The 24545-nt window shown below is 34.1% G+C and overlaps 1 protein-coding gene and 2 long non-coding RNA genes across 3 annotated transcripts; 2 read left to right on the top strand and 1 right to left on the bottom strand.

The window, feature by feature from the left end:
• Positions 1 to 323: 323 nt before the first annotated feature.
• LOC121115186 (uncharacterized) lies at positions 324 to 1683 on the bottom strand. The gene is made up of 2 exons (XR_005863428.2): positions 1551 to 1683; positions 324 to 1496 (listed from the first exon to the last, which is right to left on the bottom strand). It is a non-coding gene; the product is annotated as an uncharacterized lncRNA (long non-coding RNA).
• Positions 1684 to 2164: 481 nt separating this feature from the next.
• Positions 2165 to 5260, top strand: serp (chitin deacetylase-like protein serp). The gene is made up of 4 exons (XM_040709373.2): positions 2165 to 2437; positions 3164 to 3291; positions 3400 to 3649; positions 3723 to 5260. The coding sequence occupies exons 1-4, from the start codon at positions 2380 to 2382 to the stop codon at positions 4895 to 4897; spliced, it is 1611 nt and encodes a 536-aa protein (XP_040565307.1). The 5' UTR covers positions 2165 to 2379; the 3' UTR covers positions 4898 to 5260.
• A 12585-nt stretch (positions 5261 to 17845) lies between these two features.
• Positions 17846 to 20101, top strand: LOC121113953 (uncharacterized). The gene is made up of 3 exons (XR_005863174.2): positions 17846 to 18204; positions 18268 to 18869; positions 18926 to 20101. It is a non-coding gene; the product is annotated as an uncharacterized lncRNA (long non-coding RNA).
• Positions 20102 to 24545: the final 4444 nt, after the last annotated feature.

Genomic DNA, 24545 nt, shown 5'->3' with positions numbered 1-24545 from the left:
CAAAAAAAAAATAGTAGATTTGTTCTTTATATTTGTACAAATATTGATCACGTGGGTTTCGTTTCGCCACTGTGTATATAGCCTTGAATCAGTCAAGCTAATATTAATAAATAGCCGAGTTAATACGAGACTACTGTTTTGAGAAAAAAAATAATATATATTTGTTGTGTACGTTCTATATTTGTACTATTCAAATCGCCTTCTCTCTAAAGTGTTGACATGTCAAAAATGGCGTCTAAATAATTTAGCATAGCTATGTTAAAAACGTAGAGGGCGCCACTACAAAAAATTTCAGAATCGGATTAAATAGCTCTAACATATAATTCCTTTTGAAACTAGTATTTCAGCGAATTTTTTATTATTTAATACATCAATCATTGATTTGAATATTATGAGTTCATTCCATTTTCATAAAGTTTTGATTGATTTGGAGTTAAAGTATAATATATTTAACGTATTCTTAAAGATCCCAACATAATTACTGTCTCGCAAATTAATAAACTTAGGGAGTTATAAGTACATTATTTCATCATCTGTTTTCAAATTCTTGTTCCTAAACTGTTCTTCTAAACTGTATTTTGTTGTCTGCTGTGTATGTTTCTGCTTCTCTCCTCATTATCAGTGCTGTTTTGAACGTAGATTGGTCGAATAATTCGAATGAGCTCTTGTGAAGCTGTGATGAACAAATAGTTCCCTATTATTATTATTCAATAATGGTCCCATAGCTCGGAATATTTGCCTAAGTATCAACTGATTGTGAGTTTTTTTGACTCTGTGTTTTTGGATGAAAGGTTGCGATATACAATAAAGATAAGAGCGTGGGATGGATCTGATAGGCTTAATGAGTTGCAACTTGTAGTGATAAGAGACTTAACATAGCAAGCAATCACAGATACATTCCAAAAGTTATAACTATCTATATTAATTAAAGTCAGAGTAATTAAGTTTGTAGGCAAATGAATGGTTAAGTTCATTATTATATAATAATTAATCATCTCTTTATCGCTCGATAAATAGACGATATGAATTGCTCAAGTAAGATCGGTTCCTCCCTTCCAAATGTATTATTATATAATAACAATGACTCTATTTCTATGTGTCCACATATCACTGCCAAAGATACCTGAAGCCTTTGATTAGCATTACAGCAAGTCGTACTCCGTCTATTCTATTATTTATTATCTTATTATATAAATGGTAAATTATGAAGATTCATGATTCATCTGCAAAATATTTGGTGATAATTGACCTTAGCATAAGGAATCTTCTGCAAGGAGAACAATGCAATGGATTGTGGCGCAAAGGAGTTTCTGCAAAGGGATCCATGCTACGGATCTAATATAGGATAATGGACGGTGGCGTAAGGGAGCAGGGAATAGAGCACACAACATTTCAAACTCTCCAGTGGCCATTTCGAAATGCACTCTTCCAATTTTGTTAGCCCATAATGTATTGAACTGGCCCAATATTAGTGTTTAACCCATATGATTTAGTATCTAGTAATCTATCATTAGTACAGAACAAGAAAATGGATTATTCTGACAAATTACAAAATGGCAGCTGTTGTAGATGAGGTAACTATTTCATCATCTTCAGACGTTACCTTTTGACTTCTCTCTTCTGTATTTTTCCTGTTGTGTGTAGAATATGCATGCCCTTTGCGATTACCAAACAGATATGAACTGTTGTCTCAGGACAAAGGGATTCCATTGAAACTCTATTTATGGAAAGTGCATGACGTCAAAGGACGGTGGCGTCTCCTTCTATTTTCAGTCAGCCAAATATCGCGTATATTTGTAGGAGCTCGTTGGGCAGGGAGAGCCTCAGGACGTTGGGGTTGCAATTTTGTGAGTCCTTAAGTGGATTAATAATTGAGACATCAAAGGATGGAGGGTATTCAAAGATTTTTTTATAATTTTAAATGGTACTCCGAGGCCTTTGCTTAATTATGCGTACCGGCACGGGATTTTCAACTACGTCACTACTATACATATATATGGAGTGCTACATATTGATACATCTGCAACTGAATTTGAAGAACAAGGGATCTACCACATATTGTTATATATGATATAAGCTGTATATCGATATACTAACGTCGTATATATACATATTCATTCACATTTCCCGACTGTATACTAAATACATGGTTTTTGTTTCTATTCTACTATTCACATACGTAAACACACACACACATCCAAAAAGTGACGGGTGCTCTTTCTACGTGAATAACCTATATGGATCCAAGTAAAAACAATTCCCTTACCAACCAATAACCGGCCTTCTGCACTGTGAAAATACATTCCCTTTTGCCGCCTATATATAAAAAGACAATTCTTGGTTTTCAAGAGTCGCAAGTTTATTTCGAGCTGAGTGATCATGGAGAAATGGTGTAAAATAGTTCTCCCTTGTCTGATAGCTTTTGTCATTAGTATCGGTAAGTCAACCGTGCACTTGCTGCTGTCGTTTTTGATGGTGATTGTTCATATATATGGTGCTGGTTAGAGACTCTATATAGATCCATATCCCTCCTGGATCCAGATCCTTCCCACAAATACTTTTGCCTCTTAAAAAATAATTCAAATTTTAGTCGAATTCAAACCGTTTTTGGTCATTAAAAAAGGATATATATATATATATATTCTTTTTAAAAGTGAAAACTTTAGCGGCGCACACAGTAAGGTCAAATTTAGAGAGTTTTATCACTTTTTATTATGTTTTTTGTTATTTAAAGACGTTCCAAACCCCTCCCTTTAGGGTGAACATGTAATTAAGTAAGAGTTGTAAAAAAGTTTTTATGAATTTTTCTGGGGTATAAAATTAAGGAACACTTTCACTTTTTTTTGGGGGAGGGGGGATGTTTTTTATGGAATTTTTTAACAATTAAAAATAAATATATAGAATAGCCGAAACGGCTGTTTGCAAAAGACACTTTACGGAAGTTGTTTTATTTTATATAATTTTTTGATATTTCATCTTTGCAAACATCATAAATACCAAATGTATCGATTTTTTTTTATTGACATGCATCAAAAGTCGGGAAGAATTTGTGGTAACAAATAGTCAAAAAATATATTTCTACATCATGTTAAATGTTTGAATCCATACTCATTATTTGAATTGAATTGATCCTAATGATGTTATAATTATTATTATTTTAAAGGGCATTGTCAGGATACTGAGAAAGAGGAGCTTGAAAGACAATTATGCGAAGACAAGGGCGCTGGCGAATGGTTTCGTCTTGAAGCTGGAAAAGACAAATGTCGTGATGTGATCCAATGTACATCTTCAGTAAGTCATTTTGTATAAAAACACTTAATTTGACCTTGACCTATGTCCTTTTGAGTGTGTTTCACTCAAAATTTGAGTATTAAATGTATGCATTATTTTAACGTACAGGGTCTTCAAGCTATCAGATGCCCCGCTGGTTTGGCCTTTGATATTGAAAAGCAGACTTGCGACTGGAAGAACTCTGTCGATAACTGCGAAGAAAAAAGCAAGGAGAAGAAGGCCAAACCTCTTTTATTTACCGATGAACCCATTTGCCAAGAAAACTTTTTGGCCTGTGGTGACGGAAATTGCATTGAAAGAGGATTGTTTTGCAATGGAGAAAGAGATTGCAATGATGGATCCGATGAAAATGCTTGTGGTAAGTAATTAATTTGCACAAATGGTAATTTTGATGTTATTAAATGTTTTGTTTTCTTTATTGATGATTGTAGATATTGAAACGGATCCCAATAGAGCTCCTCCATGTGATACTACCATTTGCAAACTTCCCGACTGTTTCTGCTCCGAAGATGGAACTCATGTACCTGGAGAACTTTGTGAAGTTGGACCTGCTGGTTCTGCCTGCCAAGATATTCCTCAAATGGTGACCGTCACTTTCGATGATGCTATTAACAACAATAACATTGATTTGTACACGGAAATCTTTGACAAAAAGAGGAAGAACCCCAATGGGTGTAATATTAAGGCCACCTTCTTCGTTTCTCACAAATATACCAATTACTCCTCAGTGCAAGAAATGCACGCCGCTGGACATGAAATTGCTGCTCACTCCATCACCCACAATGAAGATGAAGACTTCTGGACTGACGCCACAACTGATGACTGGGCTAAAGAAATGGCTGGCTCCAGATTGATCATTGACAAATTTGCCAACATCTCAGATAACTCAGTTGTTGGTTTGAGAGCTCCATATCTTAGAGTTGGAGGTAACAATCAATTTACCATGATGGAAGAGCAGGCTTTCCTTTATGATTCCTCTATCACCGCCCCTCTCCAAAACCCTCCATTGTGGCCCTACACTATGTACTTCCGTATGCCCCACAGATGCCACGGAGATTTACAAAACTGCCCCACAAGATCTCATGCCGTTTGGGAAATGGTTATGAATGAATTGGACAGAAGAGAAGACCCCACAGTTGATGAGGATTTAGCTGGGTGTGCCATGGTGGACTCCTGTTCCAACATTTTGAGTGGAGATCAATTCTACAATTTCTTGACTCATAACTTTTACCGTCATTATGATCAAAACAGAGCTCCTCTGGGTCTCTTCTTCCACGCAGCTTGGTTGAAGAACAATCCAGACTATTTAGATGCCTTCCTTTACTGGGTGGATGAGGTTCTTGAGTCGCACAAGGACGTCTACTTTGTAACCATGACTCAAGTGATCCAATGGATCCAAGAGCCTAAAAAATCAAGTGAAGCTCTTAACTTCGACTCATGGAAGGAGAAGTGTGATGTTGAGTACATTCCTTCTTGTGTTTCTCCCAATAGATGTAAGCTCTCCACAAAGGAATTACCTGGAGAGGCTGTCCACCTTCACACATGTGTTAGATGTCCGAATAACTATCCTTGGTTAAATGATCCTACTGGAGATGGATTCTTCTAAGCCAACAATATATATATATTTTTTTAATTATTATTATTATTTCAATCTTTTATTATAATCTCATCAAAATAAGACCATTTTTACCTTTCAGAAATACAAATCATTAGGGAATAGAAATAAAGCAAATTTCCTGTTAAAAAAAATATATATCAAGAAAAACGAAAAAGAAAAAAAAGATACTCATTGTGATGCAATTATACACGTGACTGGTTTTAACTATTGGTTGTATTTTTTCAACCAAAAGCATCTATGATCCATATTATTTAAAAAAAATATATGTTTTTTATGTGTTTATCTTTTAAATAAATTATACTCTTTGTAATATGTATGATGTTGAATAAAAAAATCCCATACAATCAAAAATAATGTCTATTTTATATATAAAACTAGCTCTATCAATTCTTTTGACGACGAGGATTCGTTTATATTCCAGGTTATACATGGCGTACACATATAAAATCATATTGAGTAGAATGTTTACACATCCACCTCTCTTCAAGGCCACTTTAAAGACATTTTACACTACACTTATGCATTCACGACATGTCGTGGTTTCGTTGATATATTAATAGCGTATAGACACCTTGAACGCTTTACCTTTAAGGAGAGAACGCCTTCATAATAATTAATAATATGTGTTTTTACATTCAGTCATATCTTGAAATACAAGTTTAATTCGTTTCTGAGCGGAGTTTGCTTGTCAAAGGAATTAATTCAATAAGAAACCACTTGTAAAAAAATAGGCTTTGAAGTAGCTCTTACGTCCACTTACCAACTCTCAATCAGCTTGTATATAAAAAAGAACAGAAAATACTCGTATATCAATGCAAATTTTAGGTCTGACCCCGTTCATATCTAAATGAATTACAATATTATTATCTAGGGACCGCTTTACAGGGCGGGCATGGCCTATTCACTTTTTGAGAATTTACAATTATCGCTTAGGAGCTAAAAAATAATGATTTATTTTCATTATAGTTATTGCCAGTGGGGTCGTTAGCCACTTGGGGGGGGGATCAAGCTCCACAAAAGTTTCCAAAGTCTCCCATAAATTTTTTTATCATTTATGTATATATAGAACTAAAAAAGAAGAAAACCTTTTTTATTTGTATATAAATTTGGGGGTAATACCCCCCAAATAATGAATATTAGGATTGCCCCTGGGGCGTTGCTATCTTTCATCATTTGAGGGTTATTAGCCACAAAAATTATGAATACCGTAATACTTATATTAATAATTTGTTTTGGTTGTGTATATGATAAACACTTTGGGGGCTTAAGAAACTATTGGGGATTAATAATACTTACAATCTTGCTCAAGACCCCAAAATAATCATGGAATCGCCATTGGTATTCTTCCCCCTCCCCTTCCCCCCAGTTCCAAAAACGGTGCACGATACTTTTTATCTATGTTATACATCGGCGTAGGGAGCACAGGGGCCTGGGCTACCTATATTAATAAATGATAAATAATATTTTGCGTCCTACGTCCCATCATCATAACAATTACTAGAGTTTGGTAGCAGTCTGTAAATCCTATACTTGTCCAAGACCGCTATATTTTTTGTTGGACCGAATTAGTTCGGTCCAAAGGAAAAATTCAGTCTAGTTCGGTCCTAAAAAAATTGGGTTAGACCGGTTTTACTGATGAATTCTTTATAACATGACATCATATGTGGTTTTTTTTTTAAAGTACAATAACGTTATACAAAGTTTAAACAGAGATAGCTCGGATTAATTTTGATCCCACCGTCTTTTATATGGTTTCAGTATTTGTTCTAAAACTTATAGTTTACTCTTGATATTTTTTTTGAAAAAAATGAATGACAGTTGATCTAGAAAAAAAATGGTCTCTCAATATATATGAGACCCAAAGAAATCGGTCCATAAAGTGAGATCGAAAAAATTGTTCTACATTTTATGAGACAGAAAAAAATCTGTCCACGGTCTGAGACCGTTGTGTGGACCGAAAAATCGGTCCATATCGGTCTAGAAAAAATCACTTAAGACCGAACCAAAAAAAAATTCCTTGCTCGACCGAGTTTCAACATTAACAATGACCCAATTTTTGTTCCTCCTACGACTCAGAAGTTGCTGACAACATATATAATACTGGATATTACCTATATTTAAGAGTCAGTATCCTATTTTGTACATTATAATCTTTTACAAATGGGAAAGTCGCCTAGGGTTCATTTATTTTTTGTCAAATTCCAATGATGAAATCCTAATGACCCACGAACCTTCCTAAATACATAAATAAAATAAATGCATTGGGAATTAACATGAAAAATGAAAGTTGGAATCCTGTTTTGACCGTGGTTGCATCATCAATATATCATATTTTCTCTCTTCCCATTCAAGCCACATATTTAATGTGGACAGGGTTTGAGGAGCCCCCACCTTTAAATCAATCAATGACACTAAACATAAAAACAAACTGGTTTACAAACAAATAGACCGGAAATGATACTGAAAATATCAAAAAAAAATCCTTATAATTTGCGGTTCTTATTTCCGCAATCCTTTATATTTTTTGATCAACACTCTACAAAAGGCACTGGACCCTTCAGGGATTTTATTTATAACCACCTATGAATATTCGAGTCTGTTGTATATTGAATACTGTTTAATTCCTGACCTTCTATTTTGAGCCATACTTTGAAGGATTTTACCTAGGAGAAGGATCAATACTACTATTTATAGATTGAGTAGAGGTATTGAGGGGATGTGTTGTGTTAGGGGTGAGTGCACTGGATTCGCCCTTAGAGTGGGGATTTCCAATGAGTCTTACATATAAGAGAGTCTTTGTCTATGGAATAATGTTGGAGATAAAACAAGTTTTCACATAAAAATTCTTTCGTATGCTTCGTTTATTAAAAAGCATGTTCCATTTACATGTGAAACAGATTCCACAAAATATCAACGTCACACATACATTTGCTTTGTATGCAGAGTGATAACCCTAAACTTGATGTACCATAAATAATTTATGAAACCAAGAAAAATCTACTCAAAAGGTAAATTTGGATTATGTTCAAATACTATATTTAGCAATATTTTTTATCGACTATGTCCATCTTAACAAGCAATAACAGCCTAAACACGCTCGTGAACAGATTGGAAGCTCTTGACGATGAAGGCCGTCTGTCATGATGGCAGCTCGGAGTAGATCCAAATTTTAGGAAGATACGCACCAAAAATTCTTCTCCAATACGCTTCAAACTGCAAACTCCAGCGGGTAGATGTCAGGGGTGGAGAATGGTCTCATGGAGAACATATTGTTGCTGATGAAGTTTTGGTTCTTCTTGACTGGATGGGACTGTTATGGACTTCTTGATGATGTAAGCAGTTCGTATGTAGATGCCTGCAGTCAGATCTTATCTGTGCCAGTCACTCGGGTGTAAGATGTTGTGAAGCCCTGGTTGGATGCCAACTACCCCAAAGAGAATTACTGTAGGCAACAAGTCTCAGCATCTGGACGTAACAACTCAAGCCTGGTGTAAGGAAAACCTCCCCGATTTCTGTCCCACAAGCTTTTTGCCTCCCTCATCAGCGGACTGTTCACAACTGAACTATGGAATATGAGGCTACGTGTAGAGCAAGGCCTACAATGTCCCCTACCACAATGTTGATTCCCTGAAGGGTGTTAGAAACAAATTGCAGGTGTCAAGTCTTAGGCAAAGTCCTAAAACTGGCCTGGACCGAATAAATATGGACTGACACCAGACTTTGTACTTGGCCAAAAATGACTTGAGAGACTTCAAGCCTTACAAAGGTTAGATTTTATACAGAAAAAAGTGTCTTGGTGCATGAGGGGGACAAAATTAACAGGAAAACGCGACAGTTTAGGGTACGCAATATGTTAATAGATAAATTTACTAAATTGCAACACCATTGAAAAGATATTATCAATATACAAATGAGAGATATATGAGGGTTTTTACCTGCATTTACGACTCACCATGATTATTATTGACATTTAGAGAGCGGAAATATCTTCTGTCAAATAGCCAGGTGAATGGATATTTACCTGAGAAAAAAAAAAAAATGGACATCTACAATTAAGAATCATATCTGCAAAAAAAATATATGGAGCTAATTTTGGAACAGAGAAAAAGTAAACAGGAAATGTATTTTTTTTGTAAGAACTGTGGAAACATTATCTGTTGTATCCTTCAATGAGTGTGCCCTAGAGATAATAAACTATACACACACACTAATGATACGTGGCCCGTAGACATAAAAGCAATCATAAAGAATTAACTCAAAATTGGAAATGGATTATATTTTTATTCTTTGACGAATCATCGTAAATTTAAATCAACAAATCATTCTGGTTAACCCATTCGGTGCCTGCAAATTTCACTTAAGTAGCCAAAATTCATTATCCGGGGTCCTCTCCAGGGGTATTGGATGGAGGGGCTTTAGCCCCTCCCCAAATTAAGGAATTTTTATTACATTTTTTTTTGCTCAGGATTAAAAAATATTTCGTACAAATAGGGGTAAAATTTTATTCTCCAAAAATTAAATAAATCAAAATTAATTTTCGAAATTTTTTTTGTAAATAGCTCTGGATTTTTGAAATTTTTTAAAAAACTTGTAAATATGTGATTTTTTTCCCTCAAAAAATATAGTTTTGGAAACTTTTTGTAAACAGCTATGAACTTGTTTAAATTTCTTCCCAAGAAATGTATTATTTGAAATTTTTTTAGCAGATTAATTTTTTTTGTGAACAGCTGCGGATTTTTGAATAAAAAATGTGAAATTTTTGTGCCAAAAATTTAACATTGGAAATTATTTTTTGAAATATTTTATGTATAGTTATGGATTTTAAATTTTTTTTCAAAAAATTTGGAAAAAAAATGCCCCCCCCCCCCAAAAAAAAAAAAATATATGTATATTGGGCAGTATAGTTATGATGAACTAAAATATATTGGTTTTTTCCTATCTCATGATTTTTGTTCAAGGTTGTTTTTATGTTGACGCGCCATTAGGTATTTAATTTTATACAAATATATTTGTCCATGAGTCTACAATGAAAAGCTTATAAAAGGGTTTATTTATAATCATTTAAATATGAAGTAGAGATAAAAAAATAAAAAATTGGCACGATTAAAATGAGGGAAGGAAATTTTAGTTAAGGGTAAATGGACAAAAAGGTCGATAAGTAACATACTTGAAGGTCAAGGATTATTATTTCTTTAAAAAAGCAACTTGATATATGTAACTTGTGTGAATTTGAATGAGGAAGAACGCTAAGCTTTAGCTTGTTTGCTTATTTTGTGCAAAGGATCATTTATGATATGTGGTACCCATACTCATTTTTTCTTGACCAACTTTAGGTTATTTTCTAATATTAGAATGGGGATGAAATGAAATAGTAATAATTGTGTAATGTAGAGAGATGGGACTCCAGACTTGCAGCTCGAGTGTGACTGGATGCCATATTTTGAAATAACGCAGGTGTTTTGCAAGTAGCATCGAGCGTGTATATATAGTGCACATAGTGTTCCCTGATGTATACTATTTACGTAATTTTTATCTAAGAAAAAACAATGTAGTCAAATTAATGTAGTTTCATTGGGGTTTTGCATGTAGCATCGAGTGTGGGTGGATAAGGATCAGACAGTTAAAGTACTCACTATCTCATCACTCATGACGTCATATTTTATTATTTTCTGAAACTATTATTATTATTCTTTCATTCTTAAGGAGATAACATCTAAGTATTAAGTAACTATATTCTAGTCTACTCGTATGAAAAACGGAGAGTAAGACAGATTACTTTTTGGAGAGTTATTTTCTTTATTAATAATGTAAAATTTGTATTTTAATCAATTCCTAATTACTCTGGATAATGTAAGGTACAATTACTGGCTTTTGAAAAATTATCATTTAGGGAGTTGTATTATTTTCCCGCAAGAGGATTGTTTTCTATAGAAACTCATTTAAGTAAACAACAACTTTCATTTTAAAACATTTGTCCTAACAATATTAAATCCCTTGGTTTTGAGAGTCGATATATTTAGGTACTAATGAATTTCATTGCGAATTTCATATATATATATATATAATGCTTAATTGTTTTATAGCTAAATGTCCCATGAATATTGTGGGACGTTAGGTATATAAATATTATGTAATTGTGGACAATATTTTATTTAGGAATTTGCAACGGGGTAGAAACGGGCATTTGAAGGTCAAAACAGTAAGAAGAGATGATTACATTTAGTGCAGTTTTGTTTTTAATACAGGTTTAAACTGCATATTTTGTGCGTCAACATAAAAACTATCTTGAGCAAAAATCAAAAAGAGGAGAAAATCCCAATTAATTTTTTTAACTAAATATATACATACACCCAGTTATTTAATAGATATATTGGAGTAAATTAGAGGCTGCATATTCAAATTTTTGGGCTAAGTGGGTATAATAAAATTTTTTAGGTATAGTTTTGAACCTTTATTCGATTTAAAAGACATATATAGGCCCCAATATGTCTCTTTTTAACCAAGAAATACATCAATTTCTCACAATTTGCAGCTCAACCAAAGGATCAATAAGTATAATTTGTTGATGGAAATTGACGATGAGGACTCAAACATTGGGAAATTTTAAAAGCCGTTTTCACTTCTACATATTTATAATTTGTGCCATTTTTATGGCAAGCTTTTGAATCAATAGTTGTTAATTCAAAAAAATTATACACTTTTTATTCAATAAATTGCCCTCCATTCTGACTCATGACTTCAATACAGGAACGAACAGAATCATGGCTGTTCTTGATGAAGTTCGAGGACAAGTTATTTCACTCCTTCCTGATCACGGCCTTCAGGGCATCGACATTCGGATGAGAAGTCTTGTTTGTCATGCCCTCTAAGACGCACCAAACAGAAAAGTCCAGGGGGCTCACGTCGGATGAGGACGAAGGCCAGAAGTTTGGCGCCCAGAATGCAGCCATGTTCTCCTGAAGAAATGCTTCACCTACTTGGATGTGTGTGCCTGGCGCCGTCTTGAGTAATCACATAGATGTCCATAGGGAACGTGCTCTTCAACCACAGAAAAACATGGTAACTGAGAACCTTGTAGTAGACGTCTGTGTTTATTTTCTTGTTGGCCTTAAAGAAGTAGGGAAGCATGTTGCTGCCGTCGGACGCACGACGCCGAGGAACATGACCTAAGATTAATATTTAGTCCTGAAAGTTCCCTTGAACTGAGCTCTCGATTCAGCCAATAAGCGATCAATTCTCCTGTTCAGAACAGCGTCCCCTACGAAGATCTTTTTGTCGGAGATCGACTTGTACGCGGACGAGATCGCACATCGTCTGCTATTTTGCTTGTTGCTCGGACATTTTTGATCGCACAAAAACAAAACAAACATCAAATTTTAACTATTTGTTAGCTCTTTTGAATGGCACCAAGTAGAAGATTTTAGAAGTGAGGCTAAACGGCGTCGAAGAGGATACTAATTTTTTAGTCCTGATCCTGTACCTACAGGCAAATATTCAATCGACGTATTTGGTGGGATAAGTTAAGATACTCGAGAGTTTTAACGATAGTTTAAATTTTTATCTGATTTAGGAGACCATTTCTCATTCTTTAATTGGTGCTATCTTTTTGAGCTACTTTAGGTGCAACTTCCGGATCACCCAAAAGGATAGATTAGAATATTTTGTTGATAGAAATTAATGATAATTTGTGCTTTTTTAATACAAATGTAATCCACACTAAATTTAGAGGAAAAACAGCTAATTTATAAACCGAAAATTAACATGGTAGCCCTGACAATTTAAATTGTTTGTTTTCGAGGAGAGCAGCTTGGATGTCATGACGTTTCTTTAGATCAGCTATAAGAGGGAGGAGACGAGAGTCCTGGTCCTGTCCAAATAGTCCTGTCCAACGATCAGGTCCAGTTCAGGTCCAGTTCAGTCCTGTCCAGCATATAGGTCCTAAAACTGATATAGTTTGGACTTACATGACGTCACTACACTATTTTTTTAATAGTCTGTTCTATTACTTTGGACTTACGACTTAAGGACCGTCAGTCCTTAGGACTGATAGGACCTGTCCTAAGATTGGGCTGGACCAAATCAATTATGACTGAAAAAATACTAGATATATTTATTTCTATCTATTTAATTTAATACTTCTCTACACATCATCAGTAATGCTAATATTTTTCACATGATCATTGATGGATAGCAAATCCTGTTTAATCAAGCAAACCCGGAATTACTTTTGATCCATGCATATATTCACAAAGGAAACACATATTCTGCTTACATACACACCAAAAGAAGATGTCTGAAATGGAGACATTTTATCTTATTGATACCACTTCTAGGTAGGATATCTTCTCTTGTGTTCCTTTAATGTTTATTTGAATAAATTCTTTGTTTTTGAGCTTTTAGTCTGGTTTTGTGTATGTATGTATCCATCTATATGGTTGTTTTAACATACTTAACTTTCAAGGTCATATAGCGTGACCAATATGACTTTTTCCTTTGTTTCCTACACATAAGTACATATTATAGAATAGAGATATCATCATCTCCTTACCAACGAATAATTCTTAAAAAAGTAAAGTGTATTCTCTACTTTAATCTAAATGATCTATGATTAAAAAGACACCCTACAAAGAGCGTGAATCTCTGACAAAGTCGTACCAAAGTACAAACAAAAATGGCTCGCCTCTTTGCAAACAAGTATTCAACTAGACTATTTCAATCAATCTACATATTATGTACATGTCGGAATACCTTATATATATGTGGTGTGTCAATATATAAACTACCCTGAACAAAAATCAGCAAAAGGAGAAAATACCTATTTAATTTTTTATATCAAACAATGTCTGTGTCAGCAAATCGAATTGTTTTTTACCGTAACATTTAAATCAACTTCCTCAAAACGACATGTACCTAGTACCAGTAGGTTTTCTAATTATAACTATACCTTATAATATCAACAACCTATTCTCAAAATGCCCTCCTTTTACGGCCACCATGGCCTGAAGGCTTTGCACACCTTGATGGCGTAGTCATTGGACATATCAGCCCACTCCTTCTCAACAGAGCTGTTCAGGGAATTAACGTTGTGGCAGGGTACTATTTATACCTTGCTCTCCACAAAGCCCCATATTCTGTAGTCCAGTGGTGAACAGTCCGCTGTTGAGGTAGGCAAAAAGTTTGGTGGACAGAAATAGGTGAGGTTTTCCTTACATCAAGCTTGAATTGTTACGGCCAGGTGCTGAGACATGTTGCCTAAAGTAATTCCATTTTGGGTTGTTGGTATCCAACCAGGGCTTCACAACCTATTACACCAGAGTAATGGGGGTGTAGAGGAAGTACAGTCTGTTGAATTTGGGCCTCCACTATCCTTGTTTCTTGACGTATTGCAACCAATAATACAGAGAATGAAAGCTGAGAAATGTGTCTGTTTAATAACTCAACATCGATTCAAGTAATCATGACGTTATAGAGCTCCAATTTGCGCACTTTGATTTGCTTTATACATACGGCCACATATTTCATAGACATATTTGATTGACTTATAAGTTTTGTGTGATACTTTTATATTTTTGTACTAAAGAATAAAATATTTATTAAAATACCGTCAATAATCGAAAAATGTTGCAGGATTACTGATTTTTCTCAAACTGAAATCATTTCGTTCGAGGCATAGTACATATCTATAACCAGAGCTCATTGGTGTAGTAGTACCTGAGTCATCATTTTTCCGGAGACTTGTCGAAAACTAAGAAACATGTGAGCTCGAATTTTACTTGGTATTATATAGGTACAGACTTGATTTATTCTCAAAATCATGGAAACTCATAGTTAGTTCTCAGTGGGAAAGTTTCTAATTTTTCCACTGTTATTTAGTAATAAATTTATTTCTCTCCTGGATTCCATTATTTTTCACATACATGCGATATACATGTAGTGTTGAGTCAATCTATATTTATTCGGTCCAGTCTAGTTTAGAACCGGGCATGCCAGTCCTTCGGACCGGTCCTTAAAACTGACATTCAGAAGGACTGCTCTTTCCTCACAAGTCAAAGTCCATGAATATTTTCAGCGAGTCCGGTTTGAGTCTTTATAATTCTTTTGAGCTCATTTCGGGTCCATAATCTATCTAACTATCATATCTAATTATAATCTATAGTTTAAAATATTTATTTGATTTAAAATACATTATGAACTCCGATATGACCCTTCTCTAGCATAAAATCTATGCGTTTCGCATAGATTTTATTGTGATGAGGAATTTAAGATATTTTAAGTGCAATTTTCAGCTCACCCAAAGGTTGAATAATTAAATCACATAAACATGTATGTAGCGGATTCATTCATAAATAAAACTTTTTTGATAGAGAGTCAAAATGATGCTTGCTGCATTGAAAGTATTTTTAGATGCCTATAAAAGGTTAATTATATTATGTCTATGCATATATCCAAGGCCAGAGACTTTTAGACATATTTTGAGCCATGGTACATATATGTTAGGGTGGGTTGTTTTGAGGGGCCTGTAGGATTATATTTTAGGAGGGCTTAGATTTTTGGAATATTATTGAAAAACAAAATGCAAAAATTAACTCTTTTTCAACACTTTTAGATCCCTATAGCCCTGATGGCAACTCCCCTAGACAACACCTTCTGGGGTGCATGTTGAGGGGAAGGTCTGGAGTGCCCATCATCCAAACACTGAGGCCCTCAAAGCCGCTGTCAGCCAGCAAAACCTCTTGTAGGTACTAGGTCTTCCGCCTCCCCCTGGAGGCCATCATTGACGCAAAGGACGGCTACATTAATGATTAATAGAGCTCAGACACACATACATTTGCAGTATTAATTTTGTTGAAATTCTATTGTTAATTAATAAACTATAACTTATTGAATTTATAATTTAAAGTCTTGAGATTTTAATGGACCACTCGGTAGATGGTAAAACCCTTTTCGAACGCCCGGTACATAAAAGTCAATTTTTAATTTAAAAATATTAATTTTTAAGTGTGTAAGAGTTATCATAGGTAACCGGTATACATAGGTCTATATATATATATGTTAAATGCCTACTATATATGTATAGCCAACTTCTTTGTTAGATATAGGCAGCATACATCAATGTTGGTAATATGTACATAAATTCAGGCAAGGAAGATACACACACAGAAAGAGGATGATGACTCCTAGTATAACGACAGAATTATGAATTATTAAATCTTATGAGGTTGTAGATATCATTCGAGACAAATATATAATCCCAATGGAAGATGTTAATATTGTTTTATTTTCTGCAAAAGAGTATTGCAATATTTTATGAATGTTTGACATTCAAAATTGTCCTTTTATAAATATGTCAAAATAGAATTAATATCAAAAGAGTACAGAATGGAAATAATCAAGGGCGTTTGCAGGCGGTGGGCCAGAGGGACTGTAGCCCCTCCCCCAAATTAAGGAATTTTTGCTCTTTATTAGAAAATGTAATATTTGAAATTTAAAAAAAAAAATTTAATTTTCTGTGAATAGCTATACAATTTGGAAATTTTTCTGAAGAAAATTTAATATTTGAAAGTTTTTTACAAAAAATTTTGTATTTGAAATTCAATTTTTGAAATTTTTTTCCAATTTTTTTTTTTGTGAACGTGTGTGATTTAAAAAAAGAAATCCAAAAAATTTAATTTTTTGAGAATAGGGATTATGAATTTTTGGGTTTTTTTCCCCAAAAAATGTAATATTTGAACTTTTCTTCCAAAAAATTTAATTTTTTGTAAGCAGTTATAGATTTTTGATTTTTTTTTCAAAAAGAATAATTTTTTTGCAAATAGCATTGAATTCTCGATTTTTGTTTTAAAACAATATTTTTTTGTGAATAACGGTGAATTTTCAAAAATAAATAGAGACCCAAAACTTGTAGTATCTTTTAATTACAATTTTATCGCCGTTATTTGTTATTATAAGGTGTCATTATGTCATCAAACGACAGCTGAAACAAAAATAAACAAGTTTTGTTTTTTATCCAATGTCTCCATGTGTATTAATGGCAATCATCAACAAAAAAGAGAGAACTCATTTGATATATCTTCCATTCCGGTGTCAATACATGGAAGGGATTAAAGACCGTTGACAACTCCGTCCTTACTGTCTACAACATCCAGAAGTCAATCACAGACCCATAGAGCCAAGAAGAACCAAAGCTTCATCAGCAACAATATGGTTGACTTCTGGTCTACTTCCATTTGACCCTCCTCTAGCCCTGGCCTCAACCCCTTGGATTTTAAAGTTTGTGCTGTCTAGGAAAATAATGTCTGACACACCTTTAATCCAAATTTGGATTCGCTCCGAGCTGCTGGCATGGCGGGATATGCCATGTACACGGCCTTCATAGTCAAGAACTCGGCGTGCCGACACTGTTATTGCTTGTAAAGGAAGATATATTGCTTAAAAAATGTAGTTTAAACTTCGCCCAAATTGACTTTTTGATTTTTCTATCTTGATTCCATAAAAATAACGTTCTATTCATGCTACTGTGAGTTTTGGGTCCCCACTTTGTACAAACTATGTATCAGCAGCTCCAATACCACTATAAAATATAAATGATAAGTTTTGTAGGTCAAGGGACCTTGCCTATCCCTCCTGCAATCTATGCTTATGGAATTTTGATCATATTCAATCCCTTTTGGCTACGTAATAGCTTATGTCGGCCTTGCTCGAATGCAACGTGTCTTAAACGAATTTGCATCATGTTCTGAGGTTGTACTGTAGTATACCCTTTAATCATTTAATTACATTGTGTTTTGTTTTTTTTTAACTCTATCTAGAAAGAAAAAGGCTCATGACCCTATTGTGTTCATTATTTTAGTTCTAAAGGATCCATTAGCAAAAAAAAAAAAAAAAAAAGATATTTTTTCTCTTCTAATTTGAAGGTGAACCAGTCTATTTATTTTTTTCCTCTTCTTTCTACCATTGGTTCAAGATGCTTCTTTGATAAAAAGAACTTGACATTGGTTTTTAAAAAATGTTAAGAAGGAAACGAGAGCTCAATAATAATACAAAACCATGCAAAAAAAGTTGTTGTTTTATTTGTAACACTCTTGTAGTTTATTTTAATCTACTGTTATTCGGCACGAAAGTTATTTCTCAACTGTAGAAGATAAAAGGAAGTGTTGACTGACATCCTAACCAATAAAATAATCAAGAGGAGGAAAAATCAATTCCATGAACTTGAAGAATTCATCAAGAAATTCCTCTACATAATATTATATTTATATCCATGTACTGGGTGGAAACTCGAAACTTACTCATTTGTATTATATTATTGATTTAAGGGGGTTTGTGTAAGGGAATTATAACTTTCTTTAATTTTATAGGTAGCCATGTATCTGAAGCACCTGTTGCTTTTACATTTTTTTAAATGAGACGAGAATTGTCATCGCAGCAAGATTCAAGGCTTAGGTATCTTCTTCGTGCGGGTAATACTCCCACAGAGGTAACTAAGCTGACGGGAATGGCTCGTAGTACGATCAACAATGTTAAGAAGAGGGTAAACCATTCGAAACTATAGAGAGGAAGGAGGAATCCGAAAAATAGTCCATCATAAATACGGATGCCCTCAAGGAAGCCCCGGATCTAATTCCCAGAGGGTTACAGGCTTACAGAATCCATGTACATCGACGTTTTTAAGGCCAACCTGCTCCCCTGGGTATTAGCAAGTTTCCCGAATGGCAACGTCGTCTTTCAACAAGATGGGAGATCCGTTCACACTGGGAAAATTGCTCCGACCTTCTTCGCTTACAGCATCGCTGGCTGGGACAAGGGAATGGGGCCATCATACAGTCCAGATGTAAATCTCCTCGACATTGGCTATGTAACAGAAAAAGATGAAAAACGATTTTTGTTTAATGTCTGATTAAAGAATGACAGGCTAGGTTCTTTTTTCTTTCCAAGTGTGTACGGTTCAATTTTCCATCTGGTATATGAATTATTTTATTGATTGATTCTAATAAACTAATATATAGACTATTTAAGGTTCGACCCGACAAATTGGTAGATGCACAGCCCTTGTATTGCAGCAAAACTCAATAGGGTTTTATACAATAATTATGATTGAAAACATTATGAAATGTGAATAACCAAGGTTAAACCAAAGTTTATATATCTAGAAAATGATGACGCGGAGTAATTAAAAATTTTAAACAGAAATTCGGCTTCCTTTCAGTGACCTAGTTCCGAAACTATGGTACGCAAGCTCCCCCTTGTGGTATGTAGAGGAACGTCATAAATAGATCAAGCATGAGCTTAAAAATTCACTCGACCGATGAAAAATTATTCAAATGTTAGGTATCCTCTATTCTGTGGTGTACTATTGTTTTATCCCCTTCAGATCTTGCCAAATCTCAAGCCCAACACCTAGTGGCTATATACGCTCCGTGCCCAATGGCTTACCTAAAAATTTACCCGATATTTTGGATGGAGGGCGATGAAAAAAGATGATATCGCCCTTCTGTGTAATACGTCCATAGACAGGTACCTGCTTGCTAAGGTTGTAGCAATTATGACCTTCCGGTATATAATAACAAAGGAACTCGAAAAATGAAATGGTAATTTTGATAATTTGAAAAATTGGAATGGGAAGCGCAGCTTAGCTGTCATGACGTATTATTAGATTAGCTTCGAGCAAGGAAAACAACCCAAATCCCACTACTTATCTAGAACGATCTCGATGTTCATTTATACACTCAATCCAACAAGGATCTACGCTTATAACTTTGTCATTCACGCACAAGTGATTATTATATACTTTTTACATGTTTTTTCTATTTAAAGAAAAAGATTATTTGTCAAATTTTCTTCTTTTTACAAAAGTTATTCAAAATTGTCTCATTTTTGTCACAAAGCCTAGTGACGTCCCTGATATTATCCAAGTATAAAGGGTGACCCCGAGTGCATGTGATCATTAATGAAGGAAAGTAAGACTGAGGATTTGTTTGTGAGATTATAGGTGCATGTCTTGATAGACTCCAAGGAGAATTGAGGATCCACATCGGATTAATTCCTGTCTTAATATATCCTTGTTCGACACAAATGTTAGGAAAGAGCTTAGAATTTAAAGCTTTAGTTATATAATCAAATTAATGTTGTTCCATTTATGATTCGATACATATATCAATAGTCGGAGATTGATTTTTCTACCTGAAGCACCAGTTGGCTTTATACATTTTTAAATATATAATATTTAAAAAATAAATTTCTTTAAATATTTAATTTCAAAACGATATACAAACATTTTGATTTTATCTTGCTTTTGTGTTGATGCATTTCTATAGGATTTCCAAATCGGTTGAGAGTATTTGGTGGATCATTAATAAAATATAAATGGTTTTCGAGTATTTATAAACCTATAAAGACTTCATTCACTTTCACTTTTAACCTCTAGACCCTTTGTACGAAGACAGACTATCCCTTATTATTTGTATCTCTAATGTAAAAATAGAATTAGCGTCAAATGAGGATAACGAGTAAATAAAATACTGGAAAAATAAAATAAAAACCCCAAGAAACCTTATTTAATAGGTATAACAATGATATTCATCTGATTTCAATATATTCATATGAATGTATTTTATATTTGAACTACGAGGATTTGATATATTTTCCATAATAAATAGCGTGTATTGTACATCTAGGTAGATCGTATATTTCGAAATCAGGGGACTCATTACCCTACTCAGGAATGAAAGGAGCCATCATGTACAGTTATAGTTTCAAAATTAATATTTTCTATTTTCTTTTTCTTTTTGACAGAATGGTTTTTTTTTTTATTTTGGACTAAGGTACAAAAGACCTTGGCTCATATCCTGCACCATGGTATCTCTATCAGTTTTATTTATCAACTAATAGCCTCTTAGAAAACGAGAAATACAAAAAAAAAAAGATGGTTGCATTTTATAGCTTTAAGTATCATTGAATGACATAAGCCTTTACCCCGAAATCAAAATTTGTTATTTGAACATATATACCGGGTGGCCCCTTGAAATAAGAGCACTTATTAATTCAATAATTTATGAAGGTTGAGTGATTGAAATTAATTTATATTTCCATATGTTAAAGCGTAAGAAGTTAGTTACGAAACAAAACGTGAACGTGATCGACGAATTTCCATTCGCATACTCCAACCAGTTGAGCGTCTCCACCATCGTCTACGCTGTTAGCAAGTACAAAACGTTGGAGAGGAAGAAGGGCTCTGTCAAAAAGTCTAAACTAGATCTGGAGGGGTTAAAGAAAATAAGACAGGCCGATCCCCTCAAGTCTATGCAAAAGATCTCCTGGTTTCACACGAGACTGTCCCTAGAGCTATAAAAAAGTGGTTGGAAAGAGCCGTGTGAGGGCGGAGAGGCTGCTTTTGACACCAGCAATGCAATAAAGCCATCTCCTTTGTCTAATAAAATCGACAGCTCACAAAACTTACATTATAAATTTTTATAATGGTGGAAATACTTATATTAATTATATTTGATACGAAATAATGAAGGTCATATCAACATGGATGATATTGGCATAACTTCTTGCTCTAACACGTATTTTGCATTGCTATATCTGCCAGAATTGAGTCGAGTGCATGTGGAAACTATTGATACAATTCCTCTCTGAATGTTTCTTTTCTACTGAAGAAGTTCGTAGTGTAATTGTTATTATATCCGTTGCTCTTTCTCCATTGGACCAGACAGAATCAACATTTTATTAATTTATTTTCTTATGTTCAATTTTTTGTCTTTGTATCATTAGGTTATTTTAAAAACTTTTAATATTCCTATGCATTACTTTTACTACGGATGATAATTTTTATAATTTATAAACATTGAATATAAGTCGACCTTCATAGGCTTTGATTATTGCCGCTGGTCGAAAGAAGTTGATAAATAAAGGGAAGATTAGGTTAGTGTCAATCCTTATTTTGGAGTGAAGTTACTGCATATGAGTCCTAAAACTTATAAAGTTCGGTCCTTCATGACATCACTCAACTTCATTTCTTCTTTTTTACTGTCAGTTCTAGTACTTAAGGACCGGCCTCAAGGACTGATAAGACCGGTCTATACCGGAGATCTAACATTAGATACGTACAGCTTATATTAAGCCCAAAAAACATAGCGGGAGATTTAAAAAAAACAAGTTTTTAATCAACCAGTATATGTGAGTGAGTGAATTTGTTCAAAATAAAAAAAGAGAATATATATGAATCAGTTTTATTGTTGATAAAGTCAAAACCAAAAATGTTATATTCTTTTACACATTTTTCATACAAGACTAAATTATGCAAACAAATGGACAATAAGAATTATAAAGAAGCAAATGCTCGGGAGCCTCATTTTGTTTCGCAAAATTGTTTCTCTATCTTTCTTTCTTCCCCCCCCACCCCCTGCCACTTTTTTCCCTTTTGTAAATGAGACATGTCTATCTGTATTGCATCACAAAACCTTTCCTCCAAAAAGAAAGAGAAAAAAGGGTCGAAATCATCTTGTAATTGGCCAAAAAAGACAATCCTACCAACTGCTATTTATCTCGTTAAGTACTCCTAAACTATCATTGTGATATTATTTATCCAAAGTTTTTAAAACGAATTGCATATATATATTTCATACAATTAAAATCCTACTTAGTATTTTATTCGAAACTGTATTAAAATATTGCCAAGTAATATTTTATAAATAGCGCAACTATACATTTGTATTTCTATATGATAGCCAAAACTTCTTCATAGAAATAATAAAATAGTGAGTGTTGACTGAGCATGTTAAACAAACAACGAAAATCACCATGGCATAACAATTGGAAGAATGTTTTGGAGGAGAGAAAGTACAATGCTCATGACGTTTCATTAGATCAGTTACAATCGGCTGTGACAAGGGAGGAAGGAAAAAAGGATATAAACAGGGCCTCCGATTTTAATCCCCAATTCTACTCCGAGTTCAACAAGGACTTACAATTATATCTCTGCAACAAATCCTCAGGGTTACGTTCCGTCTTTTATGTGTACAAACAAACGTTCAAACAGGTTTAGAATATAATTGAATCCATTTAGGAAAGGATGTTCACTACTCAGGAATTAAATAATAATGACAACTGATAAGGAAAATAAAGTTCGTTCTTTAACTAATTATAAATTAACGGGACAGCTAAAAACACACTGGATTTACATGTATGCATATATATATAGGACGAGGTATCAACAAGGTATTGTAATTCTGTCTTTTTGGAAACGAAGCATACGTATATAATTAATAACTTATTACTTCGTTTATTTGTCAAAAAGAATAAATTATGAAATAGGCATGACGTATCAAGTGAAGGAGGTGATCAACAGCTGATATCAAAGTAGAAAGGGTATTTTTATTTGTTAGCGAGGTAAAGCCGCGGAGACCAACGCCAGGGAGTCACGTGAGTTGTCTGACATCCCTTCCAGTACGTCTATAAGGACTGATACAACACCAAGGAAAATGGGTTGTTCCTCTGATCAAGTATGTACCTAGACTCTGTCCAAAAAACGCCTTACCCTTATTATGATGTTCAACTTCTACTAATTAGCATATCATTATGTACTATTCTTGGTCTCCTCACATTTCAAAGACGTGTTTTATAGATCTTTCTTATCCAATACAATTCTAAGAATCAAGGTTTTACCCAGAGGGTGGAGTTAATTATTAGTATATTTGCGTATAGATCTATATAGTGTAGTGTTGCCGAATTCTTGTTTCTATACTTAGATTGAAGGTACATATATCAATGTAAAGTATTTTAATTCCATTTCTTGGAATTCGTGTCTGCAATTAAACTAAATTATAGATAAAGAACAGGAGTTTTCAGATCATGTTTATGTTGGTACAATGTGCATGAGACTCGTTCTTAAAAGGTTTGTTTTTGTCAAAATTTTGAGTGAAGATTATAATAAAAAATGTTCCATGCTGTACAAAATGATGCAATATAAGGTTTGAGCAATATTCATCAATGATTTGAATTTGGAACAGTCTTAGAAGTTGTAAAGTGCAACATTTTCTGAAAAAAATAGTCTTCTTATCTAAAAAAATGGCCAACTACAATGGTTGCTTGATAGAGTGCAAGCCATAGCCTATGGACAATTTCCCCTAATTTTATTTTTTTTGGCATCTTTATTCATACTAAATGCTGGTTTAGATAAATTTGATTGGGTGGAAACATTTTTTTTTTTTTTGAATGCTACATTTAAAGATGTTCAATTATCTATAATAAGACCCGCATCTCTTGATAATAGAGTCACAAGTGACCTCGTGTAGATCCAACATTACCATCGTATGAGTAATGGACTTCTTCAGGGCCTCCACACACAAATGATACTAGCCCCAGGCCTCATTCTTGACACTCCCCAAAGATAGAAACTGCATGGGTTCAGGTTCCGGCAGTTTGTAGGCCAAAAATCCGAGCACCAAAAGTGAGGATATTTTGTGGCCAATACATCCTGCACTTTTTTGGCCTTATTTGTTATTTTTTCCTTGGCTACTCCATCAATATAGGGAATGATCATTTCCTCCAGCGCCCTTCAGACACACGTCCAGCTTAACTGTTTCCCCTTCTTGATGAAGGTGGGGATTTTTTACTCAAATCCCCCCTCAAGTTT

Source organism: Lepeophtheirus salmonis, chromosome 3 (assembly GCF_016086655.4).
Source record: "Lepeophtheirus salmonis chromosome 3, UVic_Lsal_1.4, whole genome shotgun sequence".
In the NCBI taxonomy this organism is placed as follows: Eukaryota; Metazoa; Arthropoda; class Copepoda; order Siphonostomatoida; family Caligidae; genus Lepeophtheirus; species Lepeophtheirus salmonis.
The sequence above is the reverse complement of the archived record's forward strand: the minus strand, read 5'-3'. Positions and strand labels throughout refer to the sequence as shown.

Bases quoted from the DNA above. Each gene is read 5' to 3' on its own strand.
- serp (XM_040709373.2), top strand. From the start codon at position 2,380: ATGGAGAAATGGTGTAAAATAGTTCTCCCTTGTCTGATAGCTTTTGTC. The intron at 3,292-3,399 runs GTAAGTCATTTT...TTTAACGTACAG, and splicing joins TGATCCAATGTACATCTTCA to GGTCTTCAAGCTATCAGATG. The intron at 3,650-3,722 runs GTAAGTAATTAA...TGATGATTGTAG, and splicing joins ATCCGATGAAAATGCTTGTG to ATATTGAAACGGATCCCAAT.